The sequence below is a fragment of the Callorhinchus milii genome, unplaced genomic scaffold (genome assembly GCF_018977255.1).
Source record: "Callorhinchus milii isolate IMCB2004 unplaced genomic scaffold, IMCB_Cmil_1.0 Scaffold1, whole genome shotgun sequence".
Lineage (NCBI taxonomy): Eukaryota > Metazoa > Chordata > Chondrichthyes > Chimaeriformes > Callorhinchidae > Callorhinchus > Callorhinchus milii.
In genome coordinates this window covers 134,428,273-134,445,355 of record NW_024704742.1, presented here as the reverse complement: position 1 = coordinate 134,445,355, position 17,083 = coordinate 134,428,273, and the positions used below count along the sequence as shown (strand labels likewise).

General features: G+C 43.1%; 1 protein-coding gene across 8 annotated transcripts in view; it reads left to right on the top strand.

Moving 5' to 3' along the window:
• Positions 1 to 17,083, top strand: part of nedd4l (NEDD4 like E3 ubiquitin protein ligase) — a 199,465-nt gene that overhangs the window by 124,269 nt on the left and 58,113 nt on the right. For 7 of the 8 annotated variants that reach the window (XM_042335951.1, XM_042335944.1, XM_042335933.1 and 4 more), the window contains exon 6: positions 13,459 to 13,509. In XM_042335951.1, the coding sequence (XP_042191885.1) occupies positions 13,459 to 13,509 (51 nt within the window). Of the gene's footprint in view, positions 1 to 766; positions 790 to 13,458; positions 13,510 to 17,083 lie in introns of those variants that run through there. The other variant, XM_042335966.1, reaches the window with a different exon arrangement.

Below are 17,083 nucleotides of genomic sequence, written 5' to 3'. Positions count from 1 at the left end.
ACAATATATGGGCCGAATGCAAAGGCCTTCTTCTGTGTTTGAATTTGTATGTCTCTATAGGCTTTTAAAAGGGAACGAGATAAATAATAATAATCCTTGCATTTGATATAGCGCTTTATCACGTCGTTGAGACATCTCGAAGCACTTCGCAGTATATACGGTAAAGTGGATTGATTGTTTTTTGTGTGTGAAACATGGTAGCCAATTGCGCACAGCAGTGTCCTACAAACAGTTGTGGATTGAGTGACCAAATGACTTGCACTTGTCTTTACACGTGGGTGAAAGACCTGCAGGGATCGTGATCTGTAGATATTTCATGCTCATTGGCTGACTGATCAGATGCTCTCCATTTACTTTGCAATGTGATCGCCGCCTTTCACTTCGGGTGAACGTCTCCAATTCCTTAGTTTAGGCAATGGAGAGCTCTTGTGATATCCCCCCACGCTTATTGTTATCCCGTATTGGTCTTGGTCAGCCCGGTGTCTGCCCCATGGGAAAATAATGACCGTGCTTAAGCATCTCCGAACTGTTTCACCAACTGCTGCGTGCAATTGGCCGTCGTGTTAGTCAATTCACTTTATAGTGAATAATATATTAATAATAATATTATCATTATTATAGTATATTCTGTAAATTCTGTATATTCTACATTCACAGAGAAAGAAAGGTCTTGAGATAGGCCTTGAAGGAGGCAATTGAGCTCTGCGATGGACCATCAGTGGTGGGGCGGGCAGGGCAGGGGACATGGAGCAGACCAGTCAGTGCCTGTTGAGCAGAGGGAGCGGGCAGGTTGGTAATATTTTAGCCGGTTGCAGGGGTAGGGATGAGCAAGACCGTGGAGGGCTTTGAAAGTGAGGACGAAAATCTTGAATTCGCTCCTCTGCGAGATGAGGAGCTGGTAAAGTCAGACAAGGATGAGGCATGAAAGGCACTGACTGCATAAACCTAGCGTTATTGTTTATTGTTGCTGAGAATTATTTCCCTAATGCGATTATTTCAGCACTCGGGGATGCTATCCTGCATGAAGCGCACTATATAATTGCCTGGGGTTGTTGTGGTGGTTCTTGGTGTTGCTTGTTGTGTTGTTGGTTGTTCCTGTCCCTCTGCTCCCACGTATTGGTTAAGTACAGTGAGTGATGATTGTTGTGACCTGGATTGAACGAAACCTGCTGTTCTCTAACATCCTTAAAGTTGCATTGTCTCAGGCCTCAGTAATTACTGGCAAGTCTGGGGGCTGTTTTTTTTATATAGCTGTGTGCTCCCTTGGAACTGAGTCAGTGAGTCAGTCAGTGTATGTTGGAACTTGTATTTGGTTCAATCTGCTCATGCACTGATTGTTCGGATGACTGGAATCTCACAGTAGTCATTTATGGAAGGTTTCAGAAACTATTTTTCCATTAGCCATAATAATAACAATCCTTGCATTTGATATCACGCTTTTCACGTCTTCTCGATGTCTCAAAACGCTTCACAGAATGTACTGTAAAGTAAATTGTCTGTATATTAATGGGCAAAACACGGCACAATTGCGCACAGCAGTGTCCACCAACAGTCGTGGATTGAAGTGACCAATTTATTGTTTTTTTTGAGGAATTATTATTAGGCGTATCTCAGCTTCTCTTGTCTCTCCGCATAACTAAAGTCCCTCATCCCTGGTACCATTCTGGTAAATCTCCTCTGAACCCTCTCCAAGGCATTGATATCTTTCCTAAAGTGTGGTGCCCAGAATTGGACGCAATACTCCAGCTGAATGATGAAGAATAGTGTTTCTTAATTATTTTATTTTGATGGTAATTATTATAATGTTATGATAATATGACTATATTATTTTATCAGGAGGCTTGTTAGTCCCCCGTTGTGTGTAAATGGCTATTTATAAGTCACACATTCAATTCACTAAACAATCTATTCTGTGAAGCACTTTGAGCTGTCTCAATTACGTGATAAGCCACTATATCAATTATTATTATGTGAACAACCCTTGCGTTTAACAAAACATCAGGAGGATGTCTCGTAGTGCGTTTCTGTAAAGTGTAGTGACTGTGGTGAATGCAGCAGCCAATATGTGCACAGAAATTTCCCACAAACAGCCATGAATGAATGATGATTTTTATCAGAGGGATTGTTGAACCCCAGTATGTATAAATGGCTACTTAAATATCATTTGTATAAAGTAAGCATTATACCCAATAATTTTTTTAATCAGTTAGCTTGCCTCAGGTGGTAGCACACACTTCCCCCGAGTTAGAAGGTTGAGGGTTCAGCTTATAGTCTCAGGGCTGACGCTGCAGTGCGGTGCTGGGGGAGTGTTGCATTGTTGGAGGTGCCGTCTTTTGGCTGAGATGTTAAACCTAGAAACACTGCTGCGCGCAGATTGCCAGCTTGAGTCACTACACTTTGCAGTAGAGCACTCACCTCGCAAGCGAAAGACCCGTGGGTTCGATTCCCGGCAGAGCGAAATGTTGGGTAGGTTTTCTTACTCCACCTCTGTTTACCTAGCAGCAAGTAGGAACCTGGTTGTTAGTCGATTGGCGGATCGCTTTTCCGGGGGTAATAATTCCTTCAAAAAGAAATAATAATTTGGTCACTCAATCCACGATTGTCTGTGGGACACTGCTATGCGCAGTTAGCTTTGCCACCAAATATACAGTCAATTCACTTTATTCCCTCAACTATCCTTTCTACCCCATATCTGTGCCATGACCCGCTCTGCTTTCCCCCACCTCCGCAACATCGCCCGTCTCTGCCACTGTTTCACTCTACATGTCGCCGAAACCCTCATACACGCTTTCATTACATCGAGGTTTGACTATGCAAACTTCTTGCTTGTCGGCCTCCCAAATTCCTCCCTCCACAGACTGCAGCTCATCCAGAACTCTGCAGCCCTTGTCTGCACCATGCTTCATGACCCTATCCTCTCCATCCTCGCCTGACTCCACTGGCTTCTCACACAGAGGATACAGTTCAAGATCCTAGTCCTCACCATCAAAGCATGGTCTTTCTCCCTCCTACCTCTGTCACCTCCTAAGCCCCTACCATCCTGCTTGCTCCCTCCACTCAGCGGGCTCCAGCCTGCTTCACGTCCCCCACCTCGATCGCTCCACTATTGGAGGGCGGGCCTTCTGTCACTCTGCCCCCACCCTCTGTAACTTCTCCCGCAGTCCCTCTGCCTCGCCCCCTCCCTTGCCGCTCTCAAGACCCATCTCAAGATCCTCCTCTTCGACCGTGCTTTCGATCTCCCTGCTTTCCCTGCGCCCTCCACTCTCCCCAATCCCACGCCCCCAAGCTCAGGTCTGAAACTCTTGTCTGTCCAGCACCTTGGGACGTCCTCCCGACGTGAAAGGCGCTGTAGAAATGTAATTTTATTGTGATGGTCAAAAAGATGAGTTTTAAGTTGGATTTTGATGGGGTTAATGGCCAGAGAGGACACGGGCTGAAAAGGTCTGGATAGACTGCAGCTTTTATTGGGAGGAACTGGGAAGTTGGCCATTTCTTTAATAGCGATCGCTATCTGGCAGTCACTTCTTATAAAACACGCAGCTGTTTTTTTCTCTTAGCTTTCAGTGAACAGCTGAAGCGTGTTGGCTGTGGTAGCCAGGGACACTTGTACGTACTAGTCTTTCCCGGTCTCAAACCTTGCTGCACAATGATCTTCTGTTAATACTCTTAGTTCAGAATCGAGCATTAAAACATCCACAATAAGAAAAGAAGATAGTCACATCCAGTCACTGTCATTCGCACGGTTGTATCACTTTACAGTATATCCTGTGAAGCGCTTTGAGACGTCATGATGACAAGATAAGGCTCTGTGTTAGGGAGAGTGATGGCTGGGGGAGAGAGAGGGAGAAGATTATTATTATAATAATAATAATCCTAGGATTTGATATAGCCCTTTATCATGTCATGACGTCTCAAAGCGCTTCACAGAATATATTGTAAAGTGGTTTGACTGTATTTGGCAAATGAAATCCAACAATCAATTGTGCACAGCAGCGTCCACAAACAGTCGCGGATTGAGTGACCAATTTTTTTTCAACAAACAACCAGGTTCCTACTTACTGCTGGGTAAATAGAGATGTATGGAGTAAGGAAACTTGCCTAAGGTTTTGACTAGAATCGACCCCTGGTCCTCTTGCTTGTGAGGCGAGAATGCTAACCACTGCACTACGGGTCTCCACAATAGCATTTAATATAGTTTCTCATCAAGTAATTGTTATGCAACTTAACCTCCTGTTTGTGGTGCCTCTCCAGACTGACCCGTTTTAAGATCATACTGAATTGTGCTAAAATCTTAAATTCAGTGCTGACCTCGATAGTTGTTTTTCTGCATTTTTTTCTATCAAAAAGAGACATCTTCCAAATTCAGGTATAATTTAAGAATTTACTGCTATGCTGAGCGATCATAATTTTAGGGGGAAAAAAAAATCCCTAACCTGTGTGAAAAGGTGATATGTAAATGTGAGTTGTTGCTTTGTCATAAAATTTAAGACTGCACAGAATTTTGGAAAATTCACAATTTTGAAACGGATTACTTTTACGGTCACTTCTCCCTCTCACTCCCCCAACCATCACTCTCCCTAAAACTCCCTACCTCTATTCTTCCGGGAATTTGACTTGTCTGTTGTCAAACAGCACCTGTCTTGTTTTGGTCGCAATTCCGTGTTGTGAGACACTGCTGTAAACACTGTCAATGGGGGCTAGACTATCTCTTCAATCTGATGCAGACCATACTGTCATCTGTGCAACCTGGAGAGTGTTCGGACAGTGAAGAAGGAGCTCGAACTTCGGTTGCGCTGGTGAAAGGGATTGAGTGATTTCACCGCTCTGGGCGGTAGGTTTTTTGTGGTGTGTGGCTTCCATGGGTGGATTATTTTATTTTAACTTTTTTTTTCACAAAAAAATATTTTTGCACCTTCACATATTATCTTGAAAAAAAAGCTTTGCAATCTGCCAGGTTTGTGGTAGTGAAGCAGTTCGACTGGTCTCACCAACATTGCCAGCATCAAATTAGCTGCTGCATTTCTGTGTGCGTGTGTGTGCGTGTGTGTTTGTATGAGACAGAGAGAAACTGGCTAGCAATTAGAACCATGGGAGTGAGGGAGAAAGAGACAGACTGGTTTGCAGTCAGAACCGCGCAAGTGTGCGAGAGAGGGAGAGTGACTGGATCACAATCAGATCTCTTTGAGTGTGCAAGGGAGAGAAAGTGAGTGTGCAAGAGAAAGAGCACAATATTACTGTGCACAATTTGGCTGTCGTGTTCGCCTATAAATGCACAGTCACTTTACAGTGAAAACTCTTTGAGACGTTGCAATGATGCAAGTTCAAATGCAAGAATTGTATTTTATTTATTATGGTTTCCTGTAATGTCACCAGTCCTGGACTTTTTCAGGAATCGGACAGAATTGACCACGGAAAACGAACTGCTTTAGCTCACAGTGGGTTGATGGGTTTCCCCTGTGCAATCTTTATCAGGAGGTTTGATTGTGGATGCTCGGTGGATGCGAAGCTTTGGTTACGGGGAGAGACTCAGGTGGGGGATTTCATTGCGGCTGCGCATAACAACAATAATAATAGTAATCCTTGCATTTGATATAGTCTTCTAGACGTCTCAAAGCGCTTCACAGTACAGTACTGTACAGTGAATTAACTGTATATTTTGTGGGCGAAACGTGGCAGCCAACTGCACACAGCAATGTCCCACAAACAGTCTTGAATTGAAGTGACTGATTTATTATTTTTTGTTTTGGAAGGAATTATCTGGGTTCAATTCCAGGCAGAGGGCGAAACCTTAGGCAAGTTTCCTTACTCCACATGCCTAATAATAATCCCTCCAAAAGAAAAAACAATAATAAATTGGTCATTTTCAATCCACGACTTTTTGTGGGACAATGCTGTAAGCAATTGGCTGCCGCGTTTAGCCCACAAATATACGGTCAGTTCACTTTACATCATATTCTGTGAAGTGCTTTGAGATGTCTAGAAGACGTGAAAAGCGCTATATCAAATGCAAGGATTATTATTCCCGGAAAAGCGATCTGCCAATTGACTAACAACATGGTTCCTCCTTACTGCTAGGTAAACAGAGGTGTGTGGAGCAAGGAAACTTGCCCAACATTTCGCCCTTCCGTGAATCGAACCCGGGTTTGTCGCTTGCGAGGCGATTGCTTTGGCCACTGAGCTACAGGACTCCACGAATATTGACTTTCAGTATCTGTTCCTTTGCAGCGTAGATGTTACAACAAGTGAGTGATATTTGCTCATCGATTTGTGTCCTGGGATTGATGCAAATGTATGTGCGTGCTGCTTACTGCCTTGGAAATCAGAATAAATTGATGTGATCTTTAAACTGGTATGAATTTTTTTTATTAGTGCAGCTTTGAAATTCACAATCTTGCCACAATTGTGTTCAGTTTCATCCACAAAATACACATTCAATCCACTTTACATTATATCCTGTGGAGTACTTTGAGACGTCTTGACAACGTGATAAGGTGCTATATCAAATGCAAGGATTATTATTATAGGTGGGCTCAATTGCCTCTTTGAATACTTAGTGTCGTCCTACAAGTCGGATATAATTAATAATCCTTACATTTGCGATAGTGTCTTTCATGTCAGGAGGACACCTCAAAGCGCTTCACACGATATACTGTAAAGTACAGTGATTGTGTGTGTTTTGTGGGTGAATGTGGCGGCCAATTTGTGGGTACAGCAATGAATGTCCCACAAACAGCCGCGGTTTATTCAGAGAAAATTTCCAAAGGCTGTTGGTCTCTCCTGAACAAGACGTTAAAAGTGTCCAAATCTGCCGTGCTGCTGTGATGCAGTGATAAGCGGGTAGAATGCAGAATGTGGAATGTAAACTTGATCCATGATTTCTTCTGGTCAGCCGGGTGTCTGACATTTGCGGAAACCTATCAACGTGCTTCAGAATATCCTAACCAAACTGAAAGTTCCACATATGTACAGTACCCATGCGTGGAAATTGCCCTGTGTCTGAAAGGGAATGTGCACTCTCTCACAAAGAGCTTTGCAGGACTTACTCCAAAGTGTAGTGACTGCGTATTGTGGAGTTGAACGCAATAGCCAATTCGCTTACAGCAATGACCCATAAACAGCCATGAAGTGAATATTGACTAATTTTGTTTGGTGAATTGTTGGCCAGGACACTGAGAGAAACTGCTTTCTCTCTTCAGGTTGTGCCATGGGATCTTTAATGTTCTGTCTACTTGTTTAGGTGGACACCTGAAAAGGTAGACAGGATCTTGGTTTAATGTCTCATCCGGAGGGTAGCACTTCCTACAGCATCCCTGCCACCCACTTCCCCCCAGCACTGTATTGGAGTGTCAGCCTAGACCTGGATTTCAAGGTCTTAATGTGGGGCACAAACCCACCACCTGGAGGTGAGAGTACTATCAACTGAGTCAGGCTGATGGATTCAGAATCATTGCCTTAAGGCTTATCTGCAGTTCACTAGAAAAAGTCTTGGTTTGGAATTGAATGTGCCCATAAGGCAATCTATATCTATATGAAGTAGGTAGTAAGTACCTTGTTAGTGGGAGGATTGACCTTTACAATGGCTGGGGAGGGAAGAAAAGCAGGACGGAAACTTGCCTTGTACAGTCTTCTGTCTTGGGGAAGAGTAAGTTGCAGTCAGTATCAGCATGTGTGGTCCACAGGAAGTAATATCAGTGGAGAGCTCAAGACTGGAAGTTGAGCATTTTTATCACACATCACACCAACCACTATGTTATAACTGGGCTCTACTGTGCTACAATTTGAAATAGCCTTAGTTTCATTGCCCATTTGAGGTCGAAATTTGAGTCAAAATAGTGACGCAGCGATGTGTTAATTTTCTGTTCTTTGGATTAGATGTTGAACCAAGGCCCCACCTGTCTATTCAGGTGGATGTTAAAGGTCCCTTGGAACTATTCAAAAGGAGAAGGAGTTTCTCCCCCTGTCCTAGTCAACAATCCTTCAAATGAAATCAATCATTCACATTATGGCTCTTTGTGGAACATTACTGTGTGCAAATTGGCTGCCATATTCACCCACAAAACACAGTCATTGCACTTCACGGAACATCCTATAAAGTGCTTTGGGACGTCTTCCTGATGTGAAAAACCCTATCCCATGTAAGGTTTATTATTACTTTCGCCTGGGAATCGATGCATGTCTGATGTCCAGGCGTTCATCAGACATTTTGACTGAAAGGGAGTGTGGCATTAGGAAGGCAGTAAAAATAGGGCTTCAGAAAGAATACATTTTATGAGCCCTTCGACCATGCTGGGAAAATGATCTTCCTTTGAAGTAAATTGGTCTGTGCTGAATAATGACCCTGTGAGGAGAAAGGGATCAATCTGAATTCCAGCAGCGTACTTACTCCTTTTTTGAAAGTTAATTTTTTTGAAAGTTTATTTTAATAAACCTCCTTCTTCTCTGATCTTCAGCCTGGAACTATGTTTGATGAGGAAACCAGGGAAAGATTTTGCTGAATGTGTTCCCTATATTGTACTTAGTTGTCTCATTTGTTATGTGCACAATATTCTTAATATGCAAATATTATTACATAAGAATCAATAGCATTTACATTTATATAACCAGGAGGATGTCTCAAAGCATTTGAATAACTTTTGCTGGGTACAAGGGGTGGGTGGGAAGTGAAGGAGATAGGAAAAAAAATTAATAATGATAAATATCCTTGTATTTGATATAGTGTCTAATCACATTGGTGAGATGTCTCAAAGGGCTTCACAGAATATCCTGTAAAGTGAATTAACTGGTTCAGGTGTATATTTTGGAAGGATAGAGTATATTAGAGTATATAAGAGCGCTTGCATAATCCTTGAATTTGATATCATGCCGTAGAAACATCTCAGAATGCTTCATAAGATTCATGTCAAGTTGTGTATCTTTGAAGGTGAAATGTCCCATAAAGCGAATGACTAATTTTTTTATTTAGAATAATCCTTGTGTGTTTAGCGCCTTTCATATCGGGACCACGTGAAATGTAAATGTATATACTTTTACGTTTGTATTGTATTAGCAGGATTTGACTGTGACATGTGGTGATTGTAGGCGAACACAGTAACCAATTTGCTCACGAAGACACTAGGAGAAACTCTTCTCTTTTCAAGTAGTGCTACGGGATCTTTTAACACCCCCCTGAACAGATAGATAGGACCTTGGGTTATTGTTTCATCCAAAGCATATTGTTGTAATGAGTTTGTATTTACAGTTTGTTGCTCCTTTTGCATAAAGTGCTGGTCCCCAGAGTGCTTTACAGAACATATTCGAAATGAAAGTGAATAATTTTGGCGGATTTGGAGCTGATCTGTGCCAGCAGTGTCCCCATAAATGAAATTAGTATTTTTTTTTAAAAAAATGTTAATTTAGAGGAAAGCGTCTCTGTAAGGTTCCTTTTCAAGACTGAAGAGCTTTAGCTGATCAATCAATGCTCCTAACACTGGGAATTGTCCTCACTACTCTCCTCTTGCACTGCCTCTAGGGCCCGGGCTCCCCATCTTGTGTTTTGCTTGATTTTGGCTTCTTGGGATCTGAACTCAACTGATACGACAATACTGCTCAGAATCCTGTTTGCCTTGTTTATATTTGATAGTAACTGAGAGTAGTACAGCCCAGGAGTCCTCCCGTTTTTTCCCCGCTATTTTCATTCCCCCCCCCCCCCAAAACCGATAGCAGAACTCCAGGACGAAGGTAAGAGGCTGTTTTTCGGATTGCCTCTTTTTTTTTGTCAGCCGGGTGTCTGAAACATGGGGAAACCCATTGCCAGGCTTAAGAGTATCCAAACCAAGCTGAGATTTCCTACACATGGAAATTGCAGTGATAGCTTGTTGGAATGGGTCAGGATCACCTCTCTTAAGCGGAGCCTGTGTTTGTAGAGGAACAAAGCACAATGTATTGGGGAATGCCTAACCCTACGGTAGCCACGAAGAGACGAGAGTGACTCTCTGTACAATTTCTTTTGTGTGAGTGTTGATGGTTTAATCACAGAATTTATTTTTGTAGATTTGAAAATGGTGAATTGTATGTCAGGGGTCACAGTGTATTGAGCGTATTACAATGTAATACAGTACAATTTACATTCATATAGCATCTTTCATGTCGGGAGAATGTCTCAAAGTGTTTCACAGTGCTGGACGGGCATCCAAGCTGTGGGTGGGAGCCCAGGAGTGGAGAGGAGAAAGATGACTGAAAGAGGTGTGATTTGAGATCAGCCAGCCAATTTGTACACAGCAGTATCCCAAAACAGCTGTGAAGTGAGTGACCAAGGAGGAGTCCTGTAACTCGGGAGTCCTGTAGCTCGGTGGTTAGAGCACTCGCTTCGCAAGCGATAGACCTGGGTTCGATTCCTGTTAGGGCAAAACCTTGGGCAAGTTTCCTTACTCCACACCCCTGATAATAATCCCTCAAGAAAAAAAAGAAAAAACAATAATAGAATTGGTCATTTTGAACCCACGACTGTTTGCGGGACGCTGCTGTGCGCAATTGGCTGCCGCGTTTCGCCCACAATAAACAGTCAATTCACTTTACAGTATATTCTCGAAGACATGAAAAGTGCTATATCAAATGCAGGGATTATTTATATTATTTTATCTGGAGAGATAACTTTCTTCCCTTGTCGGGACATGGCATAGATGGGGAATTCAATTGAACAGGGCACAGATCGAGAGCTCAGTTTAACTTCTTGAGGGACTATTACACCAACCAACTAACAACCAGGTTTCTACTTAATTCCTCAAAATGAAGAATTGATGTATTGATCCATACTTCTTTTCTTAAAAAAAGTTGTCTTTAATCTTCTGTCTTTTTCCCCTCCCTCTCTCTCTCTCTCCTCCCTCCCCCCATTTGCTAACCTCCTTGCCTGCGTCAGAAGGGTAGTTTGGGAAACAATTTCAATGCTGTAGCTCTTCCCAAGCCCCCCCTGCCCCCATCCATCCCAGGGTCAGGTAGCTTGTTAGCTGTTAATCCTTAAAAGTCTCTCCCTCCCAAATTGCCCCAGTTCTGACGAAGGGTCGTGGACCCGAAACGTTGACTCTGGTTTCCTTTCTTCATAGAAAATATGGAAAATATAGCCCGACCTGCTGAGTGTTCTGTTTTTGTTTCAGATTTCCTGCATCTGCAGTATTTTGCATTTTGTAATTGTTGTTGCTGTCCCTGGCCTGAAATCATTCCCTCCAGGATGATTTACTTGGTCAGCTGTGTGACTGACACACTGGGGAATCAGTCCCCGTCTGAAACAGACGGAGAGTTCTACGGAAACCTTAGACAAAATGGGCTTTGAACTCAGGCCAAGACTGGGTGGCATTTCAGGCCTCTGGTCCATTAATGTGCGGCTTAAAAAATAAGTGGTGCGGCTCACAACTTACTGAAGACTACCTCTATTTACTTCCCGGGTTGTATATATTTATGGTACTCAGAATAATCCTTGCATTTAAAACATTTGAATAAGCATCTTATCACGTCGTTGAGGCGTCTCAACGCTCTTCACAATATTTTACTGTAAATGAATGGAACTCCAGTCAAACACCTTATTTTCAGTGTCAAGGCTATTATTAGAGGCTGAAAATTATGAACTGACGGAAGAACCAGACTATGATGCTGGACTGTTTGTGTGTAGCAAAATGTTCTATTGCAGCTGCCTTTTACTTCTTTTTCATAATCAGCAATAATAATAATCCTTGCTTTCGATAGACAACAACAGCGACTTGCATTCATAGTGGCTTATCATGTCGCCGAGATGTCTCAAAGGCACTTGGCAAGATTTCATTGTGAAGTGCTGGAAATTTCCAGGCGTTTTGACAGGGAGGGAGGGGAGTGAAAGGGGCGTATTAATAGCCTGTGTAGCTCTACTCAACATCTTATTAAGTTCCTTTCTGAATTGACATACAGAGATTAAACAAGAGCTGCTGGAAAGCTCAGTTATTGGTTAACGTTGAGGGTAGTACTGCTCACCCATATTTTTTATTATTCTCTTCCCTCCACTGATCAATCCTCCTCCTCCTCCTCCTGTGGCTTCAGATCTTTAATTGACGTTTGCATCGCTGTGAGAAAGGGTTGTCAGCTATCCGTGGGCTCATCTTTGCTGCTTCTCGCCTCCGGGAAACCGGGCATTGTTAACCTGGGATGACTTTCATGAATTCACGGCCTATAAGGAAGCAACACTTTGCTTTCACTTGTTGTTGGCTTTACTTTCCCTCCTCCTGCCCCCTCCAACATCACATGCTGTACACATGTTACGATGCTCCATGTTATAACCCACTACGACTCCATGGCTCATCTCTCCTTTTATTCTCTTCTTCTCACCCTCCATTCCCAATGTGCACAGGAGCGCGCACACGCAAGAAACTTTTTTTTTATTTCCAGAGTTGTGCTTTGAAATGTCTGTTATCCAGGTCATGTTTCCCTTGCAGATTAAGCGTACGCCAGTGGGTGTCTGTGTGTGTGTATGTGTGTGGAAGCTGGGCTCTTCAGTCTTGAGAGAAGATGTCTCAGAATGGATCTAATAGAAGTGTGTTAAATTAAAAATGGGATTGACAAAGTAAACCTAGATCAATGCTTTAAGATTCACCAAACCAGTGGAACAAGAGGACAAAGGTTTAGTGCGAAGGACAAGATCAGGAAGTTTTGTCTTCATCTACAGGCTAATTAATGGCTGGAATAGGTTGGGTGGTTGGGGCCAGGATACTGTGACTCATTTTTAAAAAAAGTAACTCATTGCTGTGGTGAAGGATGAGATGAGATCACACAATTGATCTGGATGAAGAATCTGATCTGATCTCTTCAGAACTCTTGGCCTGCCCGTCTATGGAATAAGCTGTTTTTTAAATGAGTCTAATGTTCTACCATCTTTGCTGGCAACCTGTTCCAGTTGTGGATTGTCCTCTGCGTAAGGGAAACACTTCCTGTCATTTGTCCTGACCTTGCTGTTGACAACTCAAAGTCCCTCTTCTCCTAAAGTGTTGATCTGGGTTTACTTTTTCAACAATAATAATAAAAAGAATCCTTGCATTTGATATAGCACCTTATCACGTTGTTGCGATGTCTCAAAGCACTATACAGAATATACAGCAGTGTCCCACAAACATTGTGAATTGAATGACTAATTGAGTTTAATTGAGCTCGGTAAACAGAGGTATGTGGAGTAAGTAAACTTGCCTAAGTTTTGGCCCTCCAGGGAATCGAACCCAGATCCTCCTTAAAACACGTTTTAAATTTTGTATATATCTATGAGATCCCTCCTGTTCTCTTAACATTGCTGAGCTGAGATATACTGAAGTGCTTTCTTCATCCAAACTAATCTTGTGAGACAAGTGTTATGTTGTTTCCCCATATGGATTGGCATAAATGTAGTTAAAATCTACCAAAACAGGGATTATTTGTCAAGTTTTCTGTTCCCAGTAAATTCTCACTAAAATGTCTTTATTTTCTTCACAGACGAGAGATGATTTCCTGGGACAAGTTGACGTACCTCTTAACCATTTACCGGTAAGTTTGGAAATTTGACACTTATTTTGGGCTCACAGGTGTCTTAAGCATCTGGTAATCTGAGGCACAACTAAGCTGTGCACCAAATGCTGCAGTATCGGAGGAGAGGGTAGAGGAAATGGATAGGATAAGTATAAACAGAGAGGAAGTACTGAAAAGGTTGACTGCGCTGAAGGTAGATAAGTCGCCCGGTCCAGACGGGATGCAACCAAGATTACTATGGGAGGCACAGATACAAATAGCGGAGGCTTTGGCTACAATTTTTCAACCTTCGTTGGACACAGGAGTGGTGCCGGAGGACTGGAGAGTGGCCAATGTGACTTCCCTGTACAAAAAGTGACAGAAGGATAAACCTGGGAACTACAGGCCAGTCAGCCTAACATCAGTAGTGGGGAAACTGGAGAAACCCTCCTGGAGACTATAATCCGGGACAGAATAAATCTTCACCTAGAAAAATATGGGTTAATTAGGGACAGCCAACATGGATTTGTTAAAGGCAAATCTTGTCTAACAAATCTAAGAGAATTTTTCGATGAGGTAACGGAGAGGGCGGATAAAGGTAGTGCAGTTGATGTAGTTCATATGGACTTTCAAAAGGCATTTGAGAAAGTGCCACATGAAAGACTTGTAAGAAAGATAGAAGCCCCTGGTATAAAAGGGACAGTGGCAGTACGGATCCAGAACTGACTGGGATACAGAAAGCAGAGAGTTGTGGTGAACAGCTGCTTTTCTGACTGGAGGGAAGTGTATAGTGGCGTCCCCCGGGGATCGGTATTAGGACCACTGCTCTTAATATACATAAATGATCTGGACTTGGGTATAGCAAGCACTGTTTCCAAGTTTGCAGCGACACAAAGTTAGGTAGGGTAGTAAACAGTGAGAAGGATAGTAGCCAACTGCAGGAAGACATAGACAAATGGTAAAATGGGCAGACACATGGCAGATAATAATAATAATAATCCTTGCATTTGATATAGCGCTTTTCACGTTGGGAGGACATCCCAAAGCGCTTCACAGAACACACTGTAAAGTGAATTGACTGTATATTTGTTGGCAAACGCGGCAGCCAATTGCGCACAGCAATGTCCCACAAACAGTCGTAGATTGAAAATGACCAATTTATTATTGTTTTTGGTTTTGGAGGGATTATTATTAGGCTCTGTGTGGAGTAAGGAAACTTGCCCAAGGTTTCGCCCTGTCTGGAATTGAACTCAGGTCTCTCGCTTGCAAAGCGAGTGCTCTAACCACTGAGCTACAGGACTCCACGAGTTGAGATGAGTTTCATTGTGGAAAAATGCGAGGTAATGCATTTTGGTAGAAAGAATGAGGGGAGACAATACAGGCTGGTAATACAATCTTAAGGGGGGTTAAAGAACAGAGAGATCTGGGGGTGCAGGTAAATGAATCCTTGAAAGTGGCAGGACAGGTAGATAAGTCTGTAAAAAGGGCACATGGGATACTAGGCTTTATAATTAGGGATATAGAGTGCAAGAGTCAGGAGGTTATGATTAACCTATATAAAACACTGGTTAGGCCTCAGTTAGAATACTGCACCCAGTTCTGGGCACCACACTGTAGGAAGGATGTTAAGGCATTGGAAAGGGTGCAGAGGAGATTTACGAGGATGGTACCAGGAATGAGGGACCTTGATGATGAGGAAAGGCTGGAGAGGTCGGGATTATTCTCATTGGAGCAGAGAAGGTTACGAGGAGACTTAATAGAGGTCTTCAAAATCATGAGGGGATTTGATGGGTTAGAAAGAGAAAAACTGTTTCCACTGATGGGTGTGTCGGTGACTCGAGGTCACAGATTCAAAATAGTCTCCAAAAGAAGCAGAGGGGAGGTGAGAAGAAAGTTTTTCACGCAGCGAGTTGTTTGAATACATTGCCTGAAAGGATGGTCGAGGCCGATTCTATAACTACTTTTAAAAACGCGGTGGACGGGTATTTGAAGAGGACAGGTTTGCAGGGTTATGGGGAACGGGCTGGGGAGTGGAAGTGACATTAATTGCTTAATTAAAGAGCTGGCACAGACTTGATGGGCTGAATGGCCTCTTTTTGTGCTGTACGATTCTATGATTCTATGATTCTATAAGCTGCAAAGTTTTGCTGCTGTGCATGAGTTTGGGCAATGTTCCCTGATGACATTTTCAATTAGTTTGAGTGCATAATTCTCAAAAAAAAAGATGTTGACCCTTTTAACCTAGCAAAAAAAATGGTCACTCAATTCACAACTGTTTGTGAGACACAGTCAATTCATTATAATATATCCTGTGAAGTGCTTTGAGACATTTCGACGACATGATAAGGCACTATATCAAATGCAAGTATCTTGCACACGTGAAGTTAAAAAAAAAACTTACATTTGTTACTGCGCCTTTTACGCAAGAGGATGTCCTAAAGTGCATCTCAGGATATTTTGTAGAAGGTTTTGTGGCGAATGCAGCAGCTAATTTGACACAGCAGTCTTCCACAAACAGCTATGAAGTGAATGATGAATTGTATTTAGGGGATTGTTGGTTAGGTGGAAACTCCTCTTTTCCAATAGTGCCAGGGGATATTTTAACATCCACGTGAACAGGCAGTCGGGACCTCAGTTTAACATTTCATCTTAAGGACGGTACCTCCAACAATGCTCCAATGCATGACCCCAGCACTGAATTGGAGTGTCACAATTGGAAGTTTAAGACATTGTGGTTGAACCTTTAGCAAAATGATGTTGACACATCAGCATCTTGCCGTCTTATGGCGACAATTTGCTTTAAGACTTTCTCCTGCCTCAAAGTGCTTCACAGGATTTATTGAACAGTGTGTTCTATAGCAAACATGGCCACCAATTTTGTGCACAGCAGTGTCCCACAGAGCTCCATGCAGGGAATGACCTGGGGAATCGTTGGTCAGGCCATTGAAAGCACAAGCAAAGGGACCGAAAGCAAGAAGCAGGGTTTCCACTGCCCGCTATAATTCCCTCTTATAGTGCAGAGGATGAGATGCAAAACTAAAGGAATGGGTGAAGGCTTTTCACCCCATCGAGTCTCTTGATGTCCGACAGGCAGGACAGCAGTAGTCCTGGAGTTGCGGGTGGAGGCAGAAAGATAGAGATGGGTGTCATCTGCATACATATGGAAGTTGAAGGAGCATGTAGATATAGAGGAGAGGAGAGTTCTTATCTCTCTCACCATCTCCATTTTGTTGCCTCTAACGGTTTCTCCTCCAAACCCCCGCACTGACACATCTGGTGTCCCCCAGGGCTCTGTCCTTGGCCCTCTTCCTCATTAATATCTACATGCTCCCCCTTGGTGACATTATCTGCAGACATGGGGTCAACTTCTACATGTATGCGGATGGCTCCAACTCTATCTTTCTGCCTCCACCCTCACCTCCAGGACCACTGCTGTCCTGACAGACTGCCTGTCGGACATCAAGTCCTGGATGAGGGCAAATTTCCTACAGTTGAATGTGAACAAGACTGAGGCCCTCCAGATTGGCTCGCGCCAGCGCCTCAGCATCTCAGGCTCTGGCAGCATCAACCTCCACGGTTGCACACTTCAACTCACCGCCAGTCAGGAACCTCG